Raw genomic sequence first — 22778 nt, forward strand, 5'->3', positions numbered from 1 at the left:
AGTGGTCACCCATCCATAGAACAATCTCAGCAAGCGTAGCTTAACCTCAGAGGTCGAACCGCGCGGCTGTTATTAACTAAGCCAGCTTTACTAGGATTGTGTCAAAACAAATTAAAAAGAAACTATGTTTTTTTATAATAGAAATTAATTACTACATGCAAACTAGATTTTACCCGCGGCTCCATATTTCAAATGAGGAAATATTATTTTCAAAAAAAGGTAATGACCTCTAGAGTTACTACGAGTACTTATTATAATTTACCAATTCAAGATTAAGTGTGCTAACTGCTAAGCATGAGCTTAGCAGTTAGCACACTTGAATTTCCAAAATAATTCCAAAATAATCAAAACCAAGACCATGAGGTCTTGGTTTTGATTATCGGGTCGGACAAAGGGCTATAGATACTATAGGATACATACTATTAGGTACTATTAGAATAATTTTCGATAGGACCCTGGAGTTTGGTAACATGCCCTTTTTTTTTTTTTTTTTTTTTTTTTTTCGTCAGGAAAATGCATTACTGCATGTCCCGCTCCAGGGAGGTAGCGGGGGTCTGTCGGGCTCTCCCGCCGGCTAGGCGTTCCGGCTTTTAAGTTTGGGCATACCGACTAAAAACCTGACGGTGTTTCTTCAACTGTCACCATAAAGTGGCCAGGACGCGGTACCTCCGATTGGATACTCCGCGTCCTAGCCGGTGACGGCCGGCTTTGGATGCGGGCCCACCTTCGAGCGGGGGCGGGCATGAATATTGCCCCCCCTAACTCTCCACTTCAAGGGGGTATGCCAGGAACACACAGCACACCCCCACCTCTCGGACCTGTTCCCTGTTCAGGCGACGGAGCGTTCCGCCTCCGCCGCCCACAGGTCCGCGTCACGGGGGCCGGAGATCGTCCCGGCGCCTGCGACGCCCGGTGCGTCTAGCGCGGGATGGGAGGGGAGCGTTAATTTCCCGCTCCCGTTCCGAAGCCTCTTTTGCGGAAGTTACATTTTCGCAAAATGAGGCGACGGCCGACCACGCTGCCTCGCTCCCGACCATGGACAGAACCACAGCCGAGAGCGAGAGGTCGCTCCCGACCACCCCGATTAACTCACGGCGCTGCGACGACCACGCCTGGCAGTCTGCCAGCGTATGCAGCGCCGTATCGGGGCAGTCACCACAATGATGGCACCTGGGCGTCTGCTCACGGCCTATACGACACAGGTACTTGCCGAAACATCCGTGTCCGGTCAAGACCTGCGTCAGCCGAAATGTGAGCGCGCCGTGCCCTCTCTCCAGCCACTCCGTGACCGCCGGCCGCACGGCCTCGATAGTGACGAGGCCGGCGCTGGGGTTCTCCAGTCGTCGCTTCCACGCCGCCAGGACGTCTTGGCGGAGCTCCGCCCTGCGCGCCTCGACTTCTTGAGGCGCCGGCATGAAGCCTCCGCCTCGAGCCTCCTCCATTTATATAGTGACGCGAGGGCCTTTGCGTCCAGATCCCAGGGCGGCGTTCGGGCTAGTAGGCACGCCGCTTCGTATGAGATCGTGCGGTAGCCTCTCACGGCCCTGACGGCCATCACGCGCTGTGGACGCCGCAGCGCGGCGATGTTCCTGGCCGACAGGGCATTGGCCCAAATGGGAGAGCCATATAGGGCCATCGACCGCACGATCCCGGCGTACAGCCGTCGACAGTTGTTATTTGGCCCCCCGAGGTTCGGCAGCAGACGCGAGAGTGCGCCCGCCGCACCTACGAGTTTGGGGGCCAGCTGTCTGAAATGGGCTGTGAAGTCCCATCGACCATCGAGAAGAAGACCGAGATACTTCATCGACGGTGCAATGCCGATGCGGACTCCGCCTACTATTATGCTGGATCCTGGAAGCGGGCGGCGTCGGGGCCCGTGGAAAAATAGGGCCTCCGTCTTTTCGAGAGCCACCTCCAGACCCAGCCGCCGGATGCGAGCGACGACTTGTGCGACCCCAGCTGTGGCCAGCACCTCCGCGTCGCGGTGCGTCTTCCCCCGGGCTGTAACTAGCGTGTCGTCGGCATAGCAGAATATGCCGACGCCCGGCGGGAGCGCACCGCGTAGGACATAATCGTATCCTACGTTCCACAGGAGCGGGCCCAAAACCGACCCCTGTGGAACCCCACAAGAAACCACTCTTCGCGACCAACCACTTTGACCCGGGTAGACGATCGACCGCTCCTCCAAATAGGCCCCGATGATGCGGCGGAGGTAGGGTGGCACTCGGTGATATTCGAGTGCCACTCGTATGCTACTCCAGGGGAGGGTATTGAAGGCATTGGCGATGTCGAGTGACACCGCCAAGACGACCTCTCCCTGGACTACTGCGTCCTCCGCCAGGGCCCTAACGCGTGCAATTGCGTCTATCGTGGAGCGCCCTTTGCGGAACCCGTATTGTTGGTCCGCTAGGTCCGGCCCGACTTGAGTTAAGTGCGTGACGAGGCGGTCTGCGAGGATGCGCTCGAAAAGCTTGCCCACCTCGTCCAACAACACGATGGGCCGGTACGCGGATGGCGAGTCCGCGGGGCGCCCCTCCTTCTTCAACAAGACGAGCTTCCCGGTCTTCCAAAGTGCCGGGAACTCGCCCCTCTCCATGCACGCGTTAAAGAGCCCCAGTAGTCGGGGCTCGAGGGCCTCTCGAGCCAGGACCCACGCTCGGCCAGGAATGCCGTCGGGCCCTGGGGCGGTGTTCTTTGCCGCGAGGCGTTGCACCGCCACCCTCAGGTCTACCCGGGTCACCGGGGGAATCTCTTCCTCTTCCATCGTCGTCGTCAGCGTCCCAGCCGGCGGAGCCATGGGCGGCGGGATGTGTGCCGCCCTGAGAGGGAACAGAGTGGAGACCACGTGCTCGACCACCTGGGGCTGGAGACTCTGGGTTAATGGAGGGGCCCAGGGGCGAAGTTTGCCCCTGACCCAACGATACGGGCGCCCCCACGGATCCGAGTCCAGAGTCTCTAAAAGTGAGCCCCAAGCGGCGGTTTTAGCCCTGCTTTGGTAACATGCCCTGCCAATGGCACATTGCTCGTTCCCTAATTCATTGTACTTACATCGGACCTCCACAACCCAGTTACCTGGGTTATAACACGATATGGTAAGACTGGTTGTCTGAAATAATTCTCGAGTTGAAAAGTCATTTGTGCTAATGAAATACATGAATGAAGTATGTGTGGGTCAAATTTCATGTTTTTGTTGTTATAGTTTATGCTAACACTAGAGACAGACATCCGCATAACTTATCTTTTGCTATTTAATAAAATATTACCAATATAACATAATAATAGCCATCATGTAATCCCTGCCAGCTTGTGTTGTTTGTAATAATATATAGTGCATTCACATTATTAGGGCAATAGCCGGGTCTTGAACCCACAACCTCTGGCTCACGAGTTCAATGCCCTGGACTATCGCCGCTTCATTATATATATGTAAGTACTAAGATTTATTTTTAAACTAGCTTCTAACTAGATATTTAGCTCCAACTTTCAGACGAATGGTACATTAAAACAATAGGGCTTGAAACACCTATTCGGGTCGGAATTAATCAGCACAGCCGGACGGTAAAATTTAATAATATGTGTAGGTACATGAATGTTCGGGGAAAATGCTGAGCGTAAATAAAAACTGTCTTAGGTAGGATACTTGGTCAAAGAAAATGTATTAAAATTGAACCTGTAAAAGTTTAATAAAATGATAATTTGTTAATGTTTTGAATTTTTTTTTACAGACTGAAACATTATATTCGGCACTCACTTGAATCCAACGAATTTACAACATTGTGACGTCACTGTGTCGTATTTCTATACTAAAATGTTTTTTTGTGAAAGAGTAGCTGATTTGACTGGTAGACAACATCCCTCAACTTGTGACGATCGGACCTGACGTGACTACCCGATCGGCACAAGCAAAAAAAGTGCAGTTATTGTTTTCATTTCGTTCTGTTGTTCGATAAATACTATGGAACCGACCATACCGGCCCGAATATGTGTATGTGACAAGCCAAACTTAGACACTCATCATTTTCAGTAGTGAATATCAGTATTCAAGAAATGATTTGGTTTTGAGCTAATCAGTCTTTTATTTTAAGTTACCTACTAAACTAGTTGGAGCCGTTTTTCAGTTCATCGACCGCCGTTTGTTGTCAGGAAGTCCACTATAGTTCGACAAGTTAATAGACAATCTTGGCTCGCGTGTTGTATCTAAATACATTATAATCTATACTAATATTATAAAGCTGAAGAGTTTGTTTGTTTGTTTGTTTGATTGTTTGTTTGTTTGTTTGTTTGAACGCGCTAATCTCAGGAACTACTGGTCCGATTTGAAAAATTCTTTCAGTGTTAGATAGCCCATTTATTGGGGAAGGCTTTAGGCTATATATCATCACGCTACGACCAAGAGGAGCAGAGTAACAGTAAAAAGTGTTACAAAAACGGGGAAAATTCTGATCCTTTCTCTCTTATGTGACGCAAGCGAAGTTGCGCGGGTAGGCTAGTTAAGAATATAGTGTAGTTCATAAATAAAGTAGTAGTATCAGGCGGGCCACCGTCAGCTGCATAAGCCAACAGATCACTGAAGCTCTAAATTCAGATTTTCTTTTTCTCGATCAGCCGCGAACCTTGCACACAAGACTCTATACTAAGTTGTCAGACTATAAGGTCAGTGGGGCGTTACTATTTTGATGCCTATTACTGTATGTTGTGTGTCAATGAGGTATGTAGAAAAGGAAACTTTGAACTAAACCAAATCTTAAAACCTATATAGACCTTAACATCGGTACTGATGTTGGTTATAAACGTTTTTTAATTTTCTGTAGCTAGAATGAAACTGTCAGCAGCTTAAAAGTCTGACAACCGGCCTTACCGAAGGGTATCGTGTCATATCCTAGGAAATTGGTTGTGGAGGTCAGATAGTCGCTCCAGGAAAAACACTGGTATGAATTCGCTCTGGATTTAGATTGTCAATCATTTTTTTCTATAGCTACCGGTTGTCAGTAGTCGTTAGTGGTAGAGAATCGAGTTACTGCAGTACAGTTGCTACCATCGAGTATCGAGTATTAAAATGTACTGCACAAATGGTTTCTACAGTCCCCACTGAAGGGGATCAGATTTTCATGAAAAAAATATTTTTAGCTAGTTGGTTGTCGATACTCAGTAGTAGAAAATCGAGCTACGGGAAACGTGATCTCAAATGGATGGAGAACGAGCAATAGACAATACAAAAGTACAGAAAGGTGACAGATATACTAAATCTGTCACTTTTCTGTCAAATGACACTAGCACAATTTTCACGTATTGACAGACAGACAGATAGTTATTGATTAGTGTGCTTTACATAAAAAGTAAATATATATAATATATAAAGAATATCTCGTACACTTTCGATACGTATAAACTTGAACTGTGACGCGTCTCAAGACGGAAGGCTAAACATTGGCATTTGGAGGTCAATACTATTTCACGTAATATTTTTGATATATCTAATTATCTTATAACCAGTCAGCATAAATATTTTTATAATACAAGTTTGTGTGAATACATTAAATGCATTCTGCAGAGAGATCTTTGCAAATTTTGCTCTAACATTCATATTGTTTTCAAACAGTTCTTGAAGGAATGAGAAGTTAAGCACTGTTTGTTTGTTATAGTGGTTAACCTAGTATCAAAGCTTTTCAAGCCGCCCGAGAGGCCTTTGACATGACTTAACGACTGTTATCTTAGTAGACAACAGCCGGGACCGACCGGGACCGGGACCTTTTTACGTGCCCTCCGAAGCAGGTAGACGCCCAGCTCAAATACCACTATGCAGTCACCCATCTATGAAATGACCGCGCTAAGAGTTGCTTAACCCACAGATCGTTTACTGATCTCATTGGCTATGGGCGCCTTGCTAGTTAAGCACTAGGCCACCGTGATTTCCTCAAAACTGGACCTCTGTAACACTGAAGAAAACCAATCTTATTCGGAGAGGAGGCCTGTTTTTAATCATTAAGATAAATAGTTAAACGCAATTTATTACTGTCCCACTGATGGGTAAATCTCCTCCAGGAGTAACGGTGATGTTAGGTTTTTAGTCCACAATTTTGGCCAAAAGCAGGTTGAGAACTCTAAGGTAAAGTGAGGTTTCGTTACAACGTTTTCCTTCACAGTTAGAACAAGTAATAATTATTTTTAATACACACATAACTTCGAAATCTCATTAATGAGTTGCCTTGGTTCAAACCGTCGACCATTTGCGTAAAAGGTGAAGTCTAAACCACTATCATTACTCGTTAAGTAATGAATAAGAATAAGTGTAGCTTGTGAAGTATAATCTACCGATCCCTAAGAGGTCATGGCTCTAAATTATAAGCACTAAGCGTCAATGCGCTGTCCGGTTTTGAAAAATTATTTAGTCGCTAAATCGCAACCGTCATCGCTTGTTGTCAACTACTAAACAATAATAAATGTCGTATATAGTGCGAAATAAAAGTGTCTTGTTTAAAATTGATTGACTCGTGAATTTAATACCGTTTTATTAAATGTTTTTTCATATAGTTTTTTTTTGCGCACGTGTGATTTAAATTAGATGTTTTTGAGTTAAATAGTGTTGTTTCTGGATTGGGTTATTTCAAAATATTTTTAATTTTCGGTAAGTAGTCTTTTTACTAAAATGTTATGTTTAAAAAATGCCTAGGTTAATCTGGGATTTTTTTATTAATTCTAGATTTATTCAGTAAATTTGGACAGTAATAGATAATAATAACTTTAAAACTCTCGCATTACATGTGAATGTGTGAATTAAAGCGAACACGCATTTTCCCGCATTTTTCACATTTAAGATAATATTTACCTATACCGGGAAATATATATTTCAAATGAAGATAGCGCAACAAGTTAGTCAGCGGACTTGCGATCGAGAAGAAGCAAGTTCGTGTCTCACTTATTGCATTACTGACGAAGCGAGGGAGTCGAACAGAATCGCTTGTATTGTCTTAACTACATGTTAATATTTTTTTATAAAGAGAGGGGTGGAAAGTTTTATATAACAAGATGTATATACATAGACAAATAAGAATGAAGTTTGTAAGAATCGTAAGAAAAAATCCTTGGTCTCAAAAAACCCGAATGGAAAAAATATATTTTATGAATGATATAATAATACTTTTTTTTATTTTCATGTCGTTATTTAAATCCTCCCACAAGAAAAGTCTTTGAAAAAACGTTGTAAACTTTAGTAATTATATAAAAATCTAGAAGTTCTACTGAAAAGTAAATGTCATTCCCACAATCTACAATAGGTGTATAATTAGTTGCCATTGAGTATATAAATAAGGACAACACCTAACAATGTTTATGCACTAAATTTACTACTTTATTTCTATAAAGAAGTTGGTACCTAACGCATAGTGAGAGCCGGCGTTTTCCTTCACCGTTAGAACAAGTGATAATTATTTATAGGTAGCTGACCAGCACAACTTCGTTTGCGACACATAAGCGAGAAAGGATCATAATTTTCTCCGTTTTTGTATCGGTTTTGTAAGATACCCTTCGGCCTATCGAAGTACCGAAGTCAGAAGCTTGAAAGTTACAACTAGTTAGGACAGTTCTGTTAACGATTGTCAAAAATTTTCGAAAATGACGGCCGGGACCGACAATGTATCTTTTTTTACCTTACGAAACACGGAGAAACTCGAAATGTATGAAATGGCCACCCATCCACAGTACAACCTCGGCAAGCGTAACTTAACCTCAGAGATCGAACCGCGCGCTTGTTGTCAACTAAGCCACGAGCTCCTCCTACGAAATACTATGCAGTATTTGTTCATAAAATTTGGTTTAGGTAATAGAAAACGGTCTATAAACTACTAAATATTCAAATAGTTTTCAATAAAAATAAATAAACAATTGCTTAAATTAAATTAATGAATATGACGAATAATTAAAAAGTATTTTGTGAAGATAATTTATTAAAATTGTTTCACATAGCAATAGGTTATACAAATAGGTAATTGAGCAAATATAGTGCCCGTAGCTAGTTGCGCTTACCGCTCGCTAAACGATCTGCGAGTTGAGCAACCGTTTGCGAGGTCATTCTATGGATGGGTGACCGCATAGTGGTATTTGAACAGGGCGTCTCCGTGCTTCGGAGGGCACGTTTGATATCTATTACGATAACAACCGTTAAGATACGTCAAAGGCCTTCGGGCGGCTTGAACAATTTTGACACTAAGATGACCGCAGTAACTATACGAGGAAAATAATTAAATTTTTCTTCTTATCGTATGGTTAGTAGTCAACCTAGTGTCAAAGTTGTACAAGCCGCTCGAAGGCCTTTGACATGGCATGGGCAATGTATCAGTAAGATAACGACACACCCACTTTATGCGCTATAAATGTTCGCCACATACATAATTTTTTATAACAGGGGGCGTGTTGATAAGCCTACTTTCTTATCTAAGGGTTGCTAAGAAACATGTTTTTGTTTTTTATAGTCTTTGAAAATTGTTGTCGCGGGGACTTTTACAAACACACAAATAACAGACCCAAAGTACACCCAAACTCGAAACAATTATTTGTGGATCGCGCAAATAATTGTTCCGTGTGGGATTCGAATCCATGACCTCCCGACACAATAGTTGTGGCGACTACGGTCTGGTTTCGGGTTTGGTTGTACTTTGTGTCCGTTGTTTGTATGTTTGTAAAAGTCCCCGCTAACACAAGAGCAAACCTTAGTGCGGGAGTTGTCTTTTAAAGAAAAAATAAATAACGCTGCATTCATAATAATTATGTCATTTTAATACACGAACCTAATAATAAAATTATATATATTTTTATCTTAATAATTATAACTGAGTAAAGAGGTCGTCGTACCAGTGTGACCGGTTAAATTATAATAAAAATCCTTATTATGTAGGTATGTAAAAAATGCACAAGACTTACATTTCCATGACTCATAGTCAATCGTATAAACGCACTATGCCAGGTGCACTCACCGGTCGGAAAACGATCAATGGGTTAAGCAACCGTTGACGCGGTCATTCTATAGATGGGTGACCGCATATTGGTAATTGAACTGAGCGTCTCCGTGCTTCAAAGGGCACGTTAATAGTCAGTCCCGAGATAACAGTCGTTAGTTAAGCCATGTCAAAGGCCTTCCGAGCGGCTTGAACAACTTTGACACTAGGTTGACCACTAACCATACGACAAAACAGAATTGTATAAAATACCTAAGTTTTCGTTCCATATTTTGGTAAAGTCCCCGCGGTAAGATTATTTCCTCGTAAGAGTTTAAAAGGGTTTTCCTTTGAATCCAGTTCCGTTCCGAGAAGGGCCGGCTTTATTTTTTGTCATATTATAATTAAGTAACATGCCTAATAATACATTTTACCTGCAGTTTTGATGCAAAAATTAAAGTAGTTTATAGTCCATTCGCGTGACTTGACATACTAACTACCCACGACAATATCATCTGCGTAGGTAGTAAAATACATGTGTACCAAATTCCAAACGTTGTTTTGCCATAAAAATTAAATAAAAAAACATTGTCCAGCAGACAAAATTGTGAATCTAAACCATTCTCAGATCCCCTTGAACACACACAAAAAATTTCAATAAAATCGGTCCAGTCGTTTAAGAGAAGTTCAGTGACATACACACTTACAGAAGAATTATATATATAAAGATGAACTTTCGCATTTATAATATTAGTAGATTGGGATCTTGGACCAAAAATGCAGTCAACGCTAGTGTAGATAAAATCTGAATAACAAGATATCTTCTCGAGTCTTCTTTCTGAACATTTTTATTAAAATGTACCTATTATTAAATCATTATTTTTAATAGTTAAACTTTATTACAAAATAAAATATTTAAAACTATGATATAAACTGTAAAAATTAACAACTATGAAGATAGTCGCACACATATCTGTTGCTAAGCGAATAATTGGACTAAAACAGCATTCGTTAGCCGTAAACTCCATCCTGGCGGCTTAGAAGACTACAGCATGTTGCAATCGGCTTCCGCGTCGGTAAAACATATGCTACAAGCTTTATATGCAGACAGTTTTATGAGTTAAATTCTAAATTTTTAGACGTCACAGACCCGACAGTAGAATTTTTAATATTTTAGACAATAGAACTAGTTTTTTGGAGATTATTAGATACTATTTAAATATTTTACCGAAATTTATTTCATAATTACAATAGCAAGACACGTTTTGCTTGAGTATGCAGCGATATATGACATTTACTGTTAAATATGTATGTGTGTATATACTTATTTAAATATAAATTGAAAACAGCATTTTTTTTTAATTTTTCGAACTTGGTCGCTGAAACCTTTGCGAATCATTTCATCTTTAAGCCCTTGTAATATGATCCTTAGCTATCAACAAAAAAAAATATACTTGATAAAAAATTGAAAGTGTAACCTAAATAATACATTTAACATCAGTTTTATTGAAATGATGATAAATTATCAATCCGAAAGTTTCCAGTCGTAGCGACCACCTAGACTCACCATCACTGTCACCAGTCTGACCGCTTAAATCAGACAAGCTAATTAATTAAATATAACAGTAAACAAACTCTCAACTACTTGCTTCATTTAGGACCAATAAAAGCCCAAAAACATCATGACGTCAAAAACAATAATTACGATGTTTATCTTCAAATGTATCCCACGATTGTTTATAAAAATATTTCCATCATCATAACACGTTTTAATGCTACTTCGTTAATGGAGGCTAAACTTAACAATACTTTTGTGCAAATCTTCCGGTGTCAATATCCGCAAAAAATATAATAAAATCATTCCTTGTTCCCATGGAGATTGGCAGAAATGAATGAATATGGTACGACCTTAACAAAGTTCAAATTCATATTAACATAATAATATGTAAATATGGACATGTACTTTTGAAGACCATCTCCGATATATTTATTAAAAACTAGCTTACCCACGCAACTTCGCTTGCGCCACATAAGAGAGAATGGGTCAAAATTTCTCCCCTTTTTTTTTAATTTTTACTGGTACTCTGCTCCTATTGATTTTAGCGTGATGATATATAGCCTACAGCCTTCCTCAATAAATGGGTTATCTAACAATGAAAAAAATTTCAAACCGGAAGTAACCAGTAGTTCCTGAGATTGGCGCGTTCAAACCAACAAGCAAACAAACTCTTCAGCTTTAGAATATTAATATAGATAAATATAATAATTATATGACGTATAGATGTGAATAAAGCAAAGAGAGTTTGCAAGGATCGTTCCAAGTTGCGTTCTTTGGACCCTGGTTTTTGGAAAGAAGACTTCATCACGATGTTTCAATGTGCTGCCGCGGGTTTGAACCATCAACCATTTGTGTGGGAGGTGCGATCTTATAACACTCGGCTATCACTAAATATTATATTTGAATAAATTATTATAGCTATAATGAAGACAATGGATATTGATGTTCTTCTCACGGAAATAATACTTTAATTATGAACTTTTAGACAATTGACGTAAATTGTATCGGAATACGCGCTCATAGTTTTAGTCGCAAAAGTGACGTAGTTTTGATGTTATCTTTGCTTCAACCCGTTTCATTTATTAAAAGAAATATGTAATAAATTATAGCGTTTATTTGTCTTCATATTCTTTGAAGAAACAAACCTATTGTTCTAAATTGGTCACATAAAATAAAATGATAGTTATATTTGGAAAATTTTAAGAGTTTCATATCTGTGTCCTTATTTGACAGTATTTTCTCCGTTTTTATTTTTTGTAAGTAATAAGGTATTATGGTCGAACTTATTATTATATTAACTTATTAGTGTTATATGATTTGATTATTAGGCCTGTGCTAACATTTTCCGGAGAAAAAATATGAATGAATACAAGTTGTAAAGTTAAAAATAAACAAAATAATATTTCATTGATTGATTGATTGATCTGTGGGTCAAATTTCATCAAAATTTACTATTATTTGTGTGATGAACAAAAAATATTGTTCTAAGACTAGATGTAACTTTGTCTATATACTTAGAAGTATATAAGTATGTTTATCAGTTGTATGGTTACCGTAGTACAAGCGGCGTTTAGTTTGAATTCAAATGACCGTGTGTGAGTTGTCCAAAGATATTCTGGCGTTTGTCCTTCAAGCTGATGAAGAAAAGACAATCACTCTTGACTTTTTTCAAGAACTGTTTCTTAAACCTTTGCATTAAAATATTTTCTTCTTGTTTCAGAAATATGGCCGGATTTATTGACTAGCTGATACCATAGAGAAAATTATTAAGCAGTAATTTAAGAGAACGCATAAGATGGTGCTTATAACGAGAACAGATGCGTTAAATCGCCAAATTATACATAGAAGTAAGTTGATTTTGTTTTTGGAGATAATGTTTTGGTTCAAAAAATTGTTATAAAAAATCTTACTGGTTTTATTTTGGACACAGTCATTTGCAAAAGTGGTTAAAATCCTTAATGTTTTCTTAGCCTCTTTACTTTGTAATTTTGTAAGGTAGGGCCCTGAAAAACTCAGTAAGGATGGGTAATTGGTAGAATTGTTATTTTTAGTCAACTGTTTTTACTAATGATATAATATTCTTGATTCAAAATAAATTTCTTCAGCGACTTTTGTATTTGACTCTACTTTATTGAATTATCTAAGAAAATATTTAAAAATCCTTTCTAGCTTCATACACTAAGCGAATGGAATAAAAATAAATAAATATCTAACAAGACATTCCCACATCGATCATATCGTTGATGTTCATCAATAATTCTCACAAAAATAATTAATTAAAAATGTTTATAAGCACGTTGATACCAGATGAACAAACATTTAAATAGTTTTTTTTTCACCATTAAAAAAATTACTTGCTGCAATCAACATAAAAACACAGCAATAAAAAGTTAATTATTTTATTATAGTTTTAAAGAATGTAAATAAGATTATTTTGGCAAATCGTGCCTCGTTATAAATGACTAGCTGACCCGCGCAACTTCGCTTGCGTCACATAAAAGAGAATAGGTCATAAGTTTCCCCGTTTTTGTAACATTTTTTACTGGTACTCTGCTCCTATTGGCCGTAGCGTGATATATAGCCTATAACCTTCCTCGATAAATGGGCTATCTAACACTGAAAGGATTTTGTAAATCGGACCAGTAGTTCCTGAGATTAGCGCGTTCAAACAAACAAACAAACTCTTTAGTTTTATAATATTAGTATAGATAATTATTGTAAAACTATTAAAACTTATTTTAAAAATAAATATTGCTAATGATGGACGATGGAGTCAATTCCTCAATTTCCATTCTGAGCTAAAACTTAAGTTGTTTTGGATTGCTATTGATTCATGACGCACTGTGAATCTGCCATCCTTGATTTATAGGAGTGGTTGATTATTTTAAAATATCTATATACCTATTAACCTCCAGACATGGTAGTAGCAGCATGACAACCAAATTATTATCTCTGAATTATAAATCATTTATTAATTCATTACATTTTGGATATAACATTATCACCACGCCGCAATAATCCTAGCACCGCGTGTAGCGGGTTCGAATCCCATCCCCGGAAATGTTTGTGTGATCAGCACGTGTATCTGTTCGAGCCTGCTTGTTAATGTATCTATAAAAGTATGTATTTAGAAGTATATAAGTAAAATTCTCTTTATATTTTCATTATTAATGAGTTGTCCAATGATATTAATTTATGATATTTATATATATTTTATTTATTTATTGTTTCACCAAAATCTTTCTATTAAGGCGTGTGAATATTCATTATTAAAAAAAACTTTTTGGTAGTATTCACTATCTCTAAGTTATTGTTGTATTGTTTCAGGTAAAATTTTCAAGGCCTTATTGTTGGGCATCGCATCTTTAGTAGTACCAGTATTAATAATAGTTATAGATCCTATACATACTATAGTCAATTATGTAAGTACTAAGACCAATGACGATAATATACTTATAATTTCTAATATCTAAATATTGCATTTTTAAAAGAAATGTATTTATCATCTTTTTAGTTGTCTTTTTAAATATTTTTATAGCCAAGCAATTGATGAAAGTTTCCTAACAACGACTGAAAATATTTCAAGCAGTTTTACTTACATTCGAAATTTTTAATTACGAAAGAAATCTACTAGTGAAGACTTTAACTCCAGGGTATCTAGTAGCTATTGAAAAAAAATACATGAAATCAGCGCCTCTGGAGTATGCCGCATAAACTACTTTTTATTATTATTTACTTACTTACTTATTACGAAGGATTTGATAGGCGATTTAATGTAAGCATTGATGACGGATCGCATTTTGCAAATTTAAAAAGACCTTTTTCCCAACAGAACCTCCGATTAGGCAAAGGTTCCATGCTATACAACATCCTAGTGAACGAGTTCAAAGCGGCACAGTTATCTATCTACATCTTCAACATCACTAACGGAGACAGGTTCCTCGCTGGACAAGACCAGAAGATTAAAGTGGAAGAAGTTGGGCCTTTTGTGTTTCAGTAAGTAAAAAGTAGTGTAACCTAGAGAAGTCAGGTGATTTTCGGCGAAAATTCTGGACCTTAAATCAACTTCAGAGCGGTCGCTTCACAATGGCAATTGTGAATTCAAGCATTATTAATTATAATTTTATGTTTCCCAGCACTGTCAGAAATTAATCAATGTTTGAAATTGTCGAATCTTCTAACTTGGGTCAAAGCGATCTTACAACTTTTGTGCCGTACTAACTATTTCTCCAGATGGCCTAGCTCTTTGTTGGCCGGCACTTTTAAAAAAGCCCCAGAAATCTATGGAACCTGAATGATCTCTTTTGTCACACATCTCCCTCAAAAGTGAAACTCCCATGACAGGATACCAAAGGACTTGCCATTTGAAGCCTCTTCTATGCGTCATCTTATCTCATTTCCCACTTCGAATACCTGTAGTAAAACCAAAAACCTTCGATCCGTTATTTTAGTATTATAATCACCTGTTCTTTTCAGAGAATACCACTGGTATGAGAATGTGGAAGTGACTGAAGATGGCTTAGAAATGTCAATGGATCCGAAGTACAGAGCTGACTTCGTTGCGGAGAAGTCCATCGCACATCCCAAAGATATGAACCTTACTCTACCTAATTTACCTTTACTTGTAAGTTACGATTATTATTAAGTTATAATTATTTACTGTATTTTATTTCACTGCTTCCGTGGCGGTTAAGGTCCCTACGCGAATACCATAGCGTCGGGAGGTCGTGGGTTCGATTCCCACAAGAAAATTTTTGTGTGCGTTCCACATATAATTATGTCGGGTCTGGTTGTGCTTTGTGTCCGTTGTTTGTATGTTTGTAAAAGTCCCCGCGACATAAAAGCAATTCCTAATGCGGGAGTAATCTTAAAAAAAAGTATTTTAAAGAATAGTGACTACATTTTAGTCAGGAGGTCCTTCCTCGTGCTTGTAAATATAACTTATCTTTAGAATTTAACGAGATCCCAGCGTTCGCTGTAACTGCATTTGTATGATTCAGTAAAAAATAACCTGTTGTGCTGTTATAGATACAACATTACTGAGTTTTAAAATTCATTGTACTTGATCTACGTAATAACGTGATTGAACAAAACATATTTAATTATGAGAACATTGACTAAAGATACCTTTTATGTTATTAAGTTGTATTTTTTAAAGTTATTTAAGACCAAAGGTGCTAAAAAATATTGTATAAAAGCACAGGATTTTAACCGACTCCAAAAAAAGAAGAGTCGCTCTAATTGACGCCATCATTTATTGTAACTTCCGCTTTACTCAAAAACGCATAATCCAATTTCATTTCTTTTTGGTTTTTTCTCAGAGTGCTACCTCAATATTCTCGAACTACCCATACTTCATTCAGTTCATGTTCAGTTCGATGGCCGCGAGCTTGAACTCGAAAGTCATCATCAACACGGACGTACACAACTATCTGTGGGGTATCAAAGACCCCTTGATCACGATGTGCAATAACCTCGCTCCTGGACTGGTTTATTTTGATTCTGTTGGGTTATTGGATAGGGTAAGTGGTTCAGATTTTTTACTTTTATTTACGGTATGCAAAGTCTCCAACCCGCACTTGGCCAGCGTGGTGGACTTAAGGCCTAACCCCTACCTCATTACGGGAGGACATTTCGGGACATTAATGGGTTAAATTTATTACTATTTGCGGTATAATTTTGTTCCTACATTATGATTGCCAGCAATATTGATCGAGCGCGGATGCAAGGGTACAATTTAAACAACTTGCAGCAGTGCAAGTTTTGTAGTCTGTTTCGCTTTTGGATTATGTGACAATACCTGCATGTCCTGCATATAAAGAAGTATGAGGCTTCTTCTAGTATCATTCAGATGATGAAATTCTAGCCTATGATTATTATTTTCTTACTGAGATAATCTGAGAAAAGTCAAGCGAATAAATTACTCAGAACCTTGCTTCAAGCATTGCAGCTTGTAGCAGTTCAAACAATAGCGCGTAGACCAGTCTTGCCTCCCAAGAAGACTTTTTCAAAAGTTTCACGATTGTTTTAGCTCTACGACAATCAATCAGATTACAAGATAGTAGTAAAAGCAAGTAAGGAAGAACGGTTCAAGATCAAATACGTGAATAAGTATGTACACCTGCAGAAGGGAGGGATCGAAGATGTTGAAGAAAGGTGAGCATTTGGCCCTTTGTATACAAGACTACTGGACCACTGAAAATTTATTCAGGCCTTGCCTTCATTTTTTCAAAGGACGTTATTTTTGTAGTGCTGTGTGCAGTTGGGCGAGTTTAAGCTTAAGTTCAAGTTTGTAGAGTCGCCCTATCTCCCGGCCGCCATCTTGGAAAAATTAACCAACTAACTTTAACTTAAGCTTCTACTCACCCAACTACACAACACTAGCTAGCCGTGCGGGTGACCGCAATCGAATATTTGTACGAGAATGTAGTTCTTATTCGCACTGCGATGCGGCTGCGCATTCCGGCTAACCGCAAAGTGCGTAGGTGCCCTTAGGGTTTTATTAGAGTTGAGGTTTGTATACATTTTGCCGCCGACATCAGTCCTACGATTGGATTTGTATGACGGTAGTTGCTTGAGGATTAAAATCGTTGATTTGCGTAGCCTTGTGTACGAAAGGCCTTACGCAAACATTTTTTATATCATTTATTCTGTTGCCATTGTTAAGTCAATACCTTCGTTCTAGCTTCCGAACCTTAATGTGATGTTTTTGTCACGTGTTTATACATGTGAATATATTAACTCATTAAAGCCTTAATGGCTATTGTTTAAGATTTTTTTGTTTATTTATTCTATTATTCACACTTATTTTGGTACCTTTAAAGATAAACAAAACCATTCTCTTAATATTTTACGACAGTTACCCGTAAATGATTTTATACCCATTTTATCGCTCATTAAATCAAATCATAGTAGGTAATAAAATAAAAAAAAACACAAATTAAACACTTTTCTAAAACGGTAAAAAAAATACTGTAGGTACTTATATTTTTCTTAAATCTACGTTTAATATTTAATTATATAAGAAAAAGAAAATATTAAAATATAAATATATTGAAATAAATCATCATGAAATATCCGCATCGCAAAAAAGATTTAAAATAAATTAAATGACTTTCAAATACTTAGTACAAAGATTTCCAAAAAAGGTTATTTAGTAATTTAATTTGAGTTTTTTAGTCAACAGAATTTCACGAACACCTACGAAGGGCTAGGATACCCACCAGATATGGCCCCAGGGTTACCTATCAACTTATATCGTATGGGGATCTGCAAGACCTTCGACATGGAGTACAACAGGACTAAGACCATGGAATATGGTGGTGAAGGCCTGGTGTATACCTTCAACAACCGCACCTTCCAGACTATGAGGAACCCCATCTCGGGAAAGATGTATCATGATGGCTTGATGGATATCTCCACTTGTTATTATGGTAAGTCTTTTTGTTTGTGAGTAGGTTTGTAAACTGTTGGGGAGGGTTGGATTGTTTTTGGTAGTATTTTTTGTTCCGTAGTTTTTTTCTTTATGGAGACATCTTGCTTTTGTTTTCTGTATTAAAAATGTGATGTTGTTGTAATTGCGTGTGATATGTATTATAGACTTCTGCTAGCTCATTCGTCTTCTTACAAATAATTTGACATAAGAGTCAGAAAATTTTGTTTGTATTATCAAATTTTAAAAGGAAAAAAAGACCGGAAATTATATAGAAACTTATTTAGAATCATTATAACGAGTAGACCTATCTCCATATTTTACTGTAATAGTTAATGTCTTTGAAGCTCTAAGCATATTTCACACTTTGTCCTTTGTACATCCGATTCAAAATATATTTTGTTCCCAGGTCTTCCATTCGTGGTGTCCGTGTCACATTACCTGGACGCGGATCCTGAACTCCTCAACTACGTGGAAGGCATGAAGCCGGACAGAGACCTTTATATCAATGAAATTGTCATAGACCGAGTAAGTGTAGAGTCAATGTACTCTTAATAATCACTATAATATAGTTATTACGATAAATAAAGTATTAAAAGTGTCATGATTATGTAATATATTTATTAAAATGAATAATATAACAAATTAATAGTTTTGTAGCACTCGTAGCAGTAATGACATTGATAATGGAATAATAAATTATTATGATTAAGAACAGTTTAGTAATGATTTCTTAGGCTAGGTGTGTGAAATACAGATGCCATTTTTCTTTCCGTTAAATTATGCTATTTAAGGTAGAGTAAAAAAAAAATGCCTTTAAAGAAAACGGGGTCTTTAGCTATATTCGTCGTAAATTTCGTTAAAATCATAAAATTTTAATCGAAATCATTAAAATCGAAAGCTATAATCTATTTTAATTTGTAAGTTTATAGTCCCTTGCATAAAAATAACTTTTCTGAATGGTTTAGATGGTCTATACATTGTATAGTCATTAATATAGTTTTGCAGGCTTTAAACTTTCAAAAATATTAACTTAATAAGTTATCTTACCGGAACCATGAATATCAGAAAGAATGCAATTGTAAAGACTTACATACTTTAAAATATACTATGTCATTCAAGTTACACAATAGTTGCAAGACGTCACTATCTAGAGATAACTATTATCTTCAGGTTAAATCTCTGACTGTCCTTTACAAGCTTCTTCCTTTCAATTAATTATAATTTCAACATGATATGTGTTATGTAATAATATTAATTTGTTTATCAAATAATTTGTACTACTTTGACTTTGGAAAAAGGCGTAGTACTGTATATGTGTATATTGCAACTACAGGTTTTTTTTTAAATAACTCCCGCACTAAGAATTGCTCTTGTGTCGCGTGGACTTTTACAAACATACAAACAACGGACACAAAGTACAACTAGACGTGAAATTGTGGATCGCACAAATAATTGCTCCGTGTGGAAAGCGAACTTACGACCTCCTGAAGCAGTGGTAGCGGCGTGGAGACCTAAACCACTGCACCACGGAGGCAGTGAAACATTCAATTATGTCTAAACAGCCAGTAACATGAGTGTGTTTTCCAGAGGGTAGGCGTGACCTTCAACACGAAGATGAACCTTCAGCTCAGCATGGTGCTGGATGACCTCAGTTACTACGGTGAAACCAAGCAGTTCTCCAACCTCGTTGTGCCTTTGGTCCGAGTTGAAGTGGTATGTTTCAAAGATATTTATTTTGTCACTCAATGATCAGTCGCGACTAAATCAAGAGGTAAATTTGAACAATGTAGCATAGAAAATGAGGTTTTTGACTACCATCATAAACTGCGTATCAAAAGGATAGTCGTCACAATTACTGACTCTTCCACTAGCTAGAAAAGGGGCTAAGAGCCTTCCCCTACTATCCCTAGCCGGCCCCTACTAGAGGCGTTGATCAGATTTTCATACAAATTTTCTCGATAGACAGCCGTTTGTCGGTAGTGGTAGAGAAATCGCACTGCCGCTGTTCCCTTCCGGGTTAAACATTTTATTTAAGGTCCCAGGGCGCTTCTTCCCTACACGTACTATTTAGTCGGCTACCGGGGTGGTAGTGGAATACCACATAACCCGTAATTTCTACACCCAATCCCCCCTCCTCCGTTAAAAAAAAGAAAACACACCGCTTAATTTTATACACCGCGCTAGTCACGTGTAAAGTAACAATACATTTTTTTTAAATTACCCAAACACGTTGATATTTTTTTTATTCCATCTTCCTACGTCATTTTCTCTTCACGAAAATATTTTTTCTAAATCCTATTGTTACTAATTAATAAAATAATTATTTAAATACCCGTTTGTTTCAAGATAATAATAAATGTGTTTACGTAGTTTTATCCATTAAGTTGATCATGAGCAGATAGTATCTATCTACACGTGGTTAATAATAAAGTTATAAGTAAAAAATACTGTAATATTCACAACATTAATTTATAGTGTGTTGACTTTGATGAACCTTTACCATTAATTACAGACCTGCCATTAAACAATAGTGATATAAATTATGATAGTAATATAATTGTTATAAAAATGAAGATTTCTGCTTTATAATTTATCACATACATAAAAGAACGCCTGTTATATACGAAGGTTTAGACAGGGATATATAAAATACATACACGTTTAGCTATAAACAATGTTAGTTCCTTATACTTAGTAAAAACTTCAACTATCCCTACCTATGTTTCCGTAGGTTAGGTAACATTATTGGCTAAAAAATATAAGAATTGAATCCGCAGTTTTCAAGAATAGCTAAAACAAATTAAGATTAGAATTTTGAGGGCCTTCGTGGCGCAATGGTAGCCACGCAGCTACCACTGTGTCGGAAGGGCGTGGGTTCGGTGTTCGATACCCACATCACAAATTGTGGTTCTATTTGTTTACACCTTTAACTACTAAAATTTATTTGATATATTTTCTCTTTCAGGACCAACCAAGAATGTCAGACGGGACAATGCTGGTGTTCTACCTCGTATACAAGATCGCTCCTCCCGCGATCTTGATCACAGAAATAATCCTATGTATCGTAGGTCTAAGTTTACTGGCCTACGCTGCGAAGTCTATGTACGTCAACTGTACGTTGAACTCTCAAGGAATGGTGTTCGAAACCTCGAGGAATAAGAAAATGTTGACTGAGAAACTGTCTGACGTTCCTCTTATTACTGATAGAAGAAGAAGTATAACTTATGAATTTTAGTGCTACGGCTTTACTTGAGCACGACGATTCGTGTTTGCGTAGTCGCGATAAAAGTTATAGTTTGTTACATGACGAAATGCCTGCCCTCATCAAAAAAAACTTGAAGAAAGAAAATGCGATAAATAATTTCTCGCAAAACACGGAATAGGTGGTTGCTAATTTGCTAGGTTTAGTTAGCTTCGTGCGATGTAGCCAACAGCTCAAACTTTGTCGCCACAAAATGATGTCCGGCAAATTAACCAATGGCGGCGCCAAAGGTATTCTTATTCGCGAAGATTATTTCCTGTAGAACGAATACTTTTGGCCCGACGTTATCGCGATAGTGTGTCCCCAGCATAAGAGTGATCTATAACAGGACAGTTAACTATGCCTGCTTTATCACTACATAGTAAAAAGCAAAGTCGCTTTCCGTGTCTGTCCGTATGTCTCTACGTATTTATACTTAGATCTTTATAAGACTTCGATTAGAGACGAAATTTGTTAGAAATCGGAGATTTTAGTTGGAATGTTGACTTGATATTGATCTTGTTTCAGTGTTTATTTAAAAAAATATAATATATGAAAGAAATATTAAAGATTGAATTTTTGGACAGTCATTTTTTGGTAAATCAGTCAGGGATTTTCAAAGGTCGTTTTACGTGAGGTAAGTAGTCAAGCTAGTTTCAGGTTTAGGTTCAACTGAAAGCGTTTATGGTGGTTTTAAGGAGTCTTAACATCAAAATCGTCGACCCACCGACATACACCGACTCCTTCAGATCTTTATACTGAGTAGCTGAATATCAGAAATAACTGGTATGCAGCTACATCCAGTGAGACTGGAAGCCGACTCCAACATAGTGGGAAGAAAGGCCAAGCTAATTTAAATAAAATTGAGCTGTCTTATTTCGGAAGAATCATGAACTGCCATGAAATTTCTTGCAGACTGTCTTTACAACAAGAGCTCCAACATTAAGTCGTCATGAAAAGGATGGGTCGACGATCATGGTTTTGAAGACTCAATTGCGAGTGATATTCATTACTGAGGTTAGGTTATTGGAAATGGACTTAAAGACAAAGTTAGTTAGATTAACTGAGATTTAATGTAGAATAAATAAAGACAAGCTGTGATCACCGGTGTTATATTTAATGGAAATGGTACAAAACCTCGTGACTATATTAGTTTGTACAAAATATCACGGTGAAGAGTTATTGTAGGTAAATTATTTAATAATTGTACATATATGTATCTGAAGAATAAAGCTTTAATCTAGGTATGTGTTGTTTTCTTTTAGAAAATAATTTTTTATTTACTGTACTGTAGTACTCTGTCAAATCGATGCTATATTGTATCTCATCATCGTCTTCTTGCTTTCCAAATTTTGAAATAATTTGCTTACTAACATTTTTTGACCGGGTTACACGGGTAAGCGGAACGCATTCTTTTATAGTAATCTGGTTTTTATTTCCAAGTTGGTGGAAATACAAGTATGCAGTTTGCGAGTTTAACGAAATCATTCATGGATTGCCTCCGTGGCGCAGTGGTTTAGGTCGCCACGCCGCTACTATTGTTCGTGGGTTCGATTCCCACACTGAAGAATTATTTGTGCGATCCACAAATAATTGTTTCGGGTCTGGTTGTAC

General features: G+C 37.8%; 1 protein-coding gene across 1 annotated transcript; it reads left to right on the forward strand.

Moving 5' to 3' along the window:
• The first annotated feature begins 6503 nt into the window (after positions 1–6503).
• LOC142976673 (scavenger receptor class B member 1-like) lies at positions 6504–22384 on the forward strand. Its single transcript, XM_076120169.1, has 11 exons — positions 6504–6625; positions 12209–12335; positions 13816–13910; positions 14321–14484; positions 14965–15112; positions 15810–16010; positions 16520–16644; positions 17668–17921; positions 18330–18448; positions 19511–19636; positions 20889–22384. Exons 2-11 carry the CDS (start codon positions 12284–12286, stop codon positions 21156–21158), a joined length of 1554 nt encoding a protein of 517 aa, XP_075976284.1. The 5' UTR covers positions 6504–6625; positions 12209–12283; the 3' UTR covers positions 21159–22384.
• The last annotated feature ends 394 nt before the right edge of the window (positions 22385–22778 follow it).

The sequence above is a fragment of the Anticarsia gemmatalis genome, chromosome 11, assembly GCF_050436995.1.
Source record: "Anticarsia gemmatalis isolate Benzon Research Colony breed Stoneville strain chromosome 11, ilAntGemm2 primary, whole genome shotgun sequence".
Taxonomy (NCBI): domain Eukaryota; kingdom Metazoa; phylum Arthropoda; class Insecta; order Lepidoptera; family Erebidae; genus Anticarsia; species Anticarsia gemmatalis.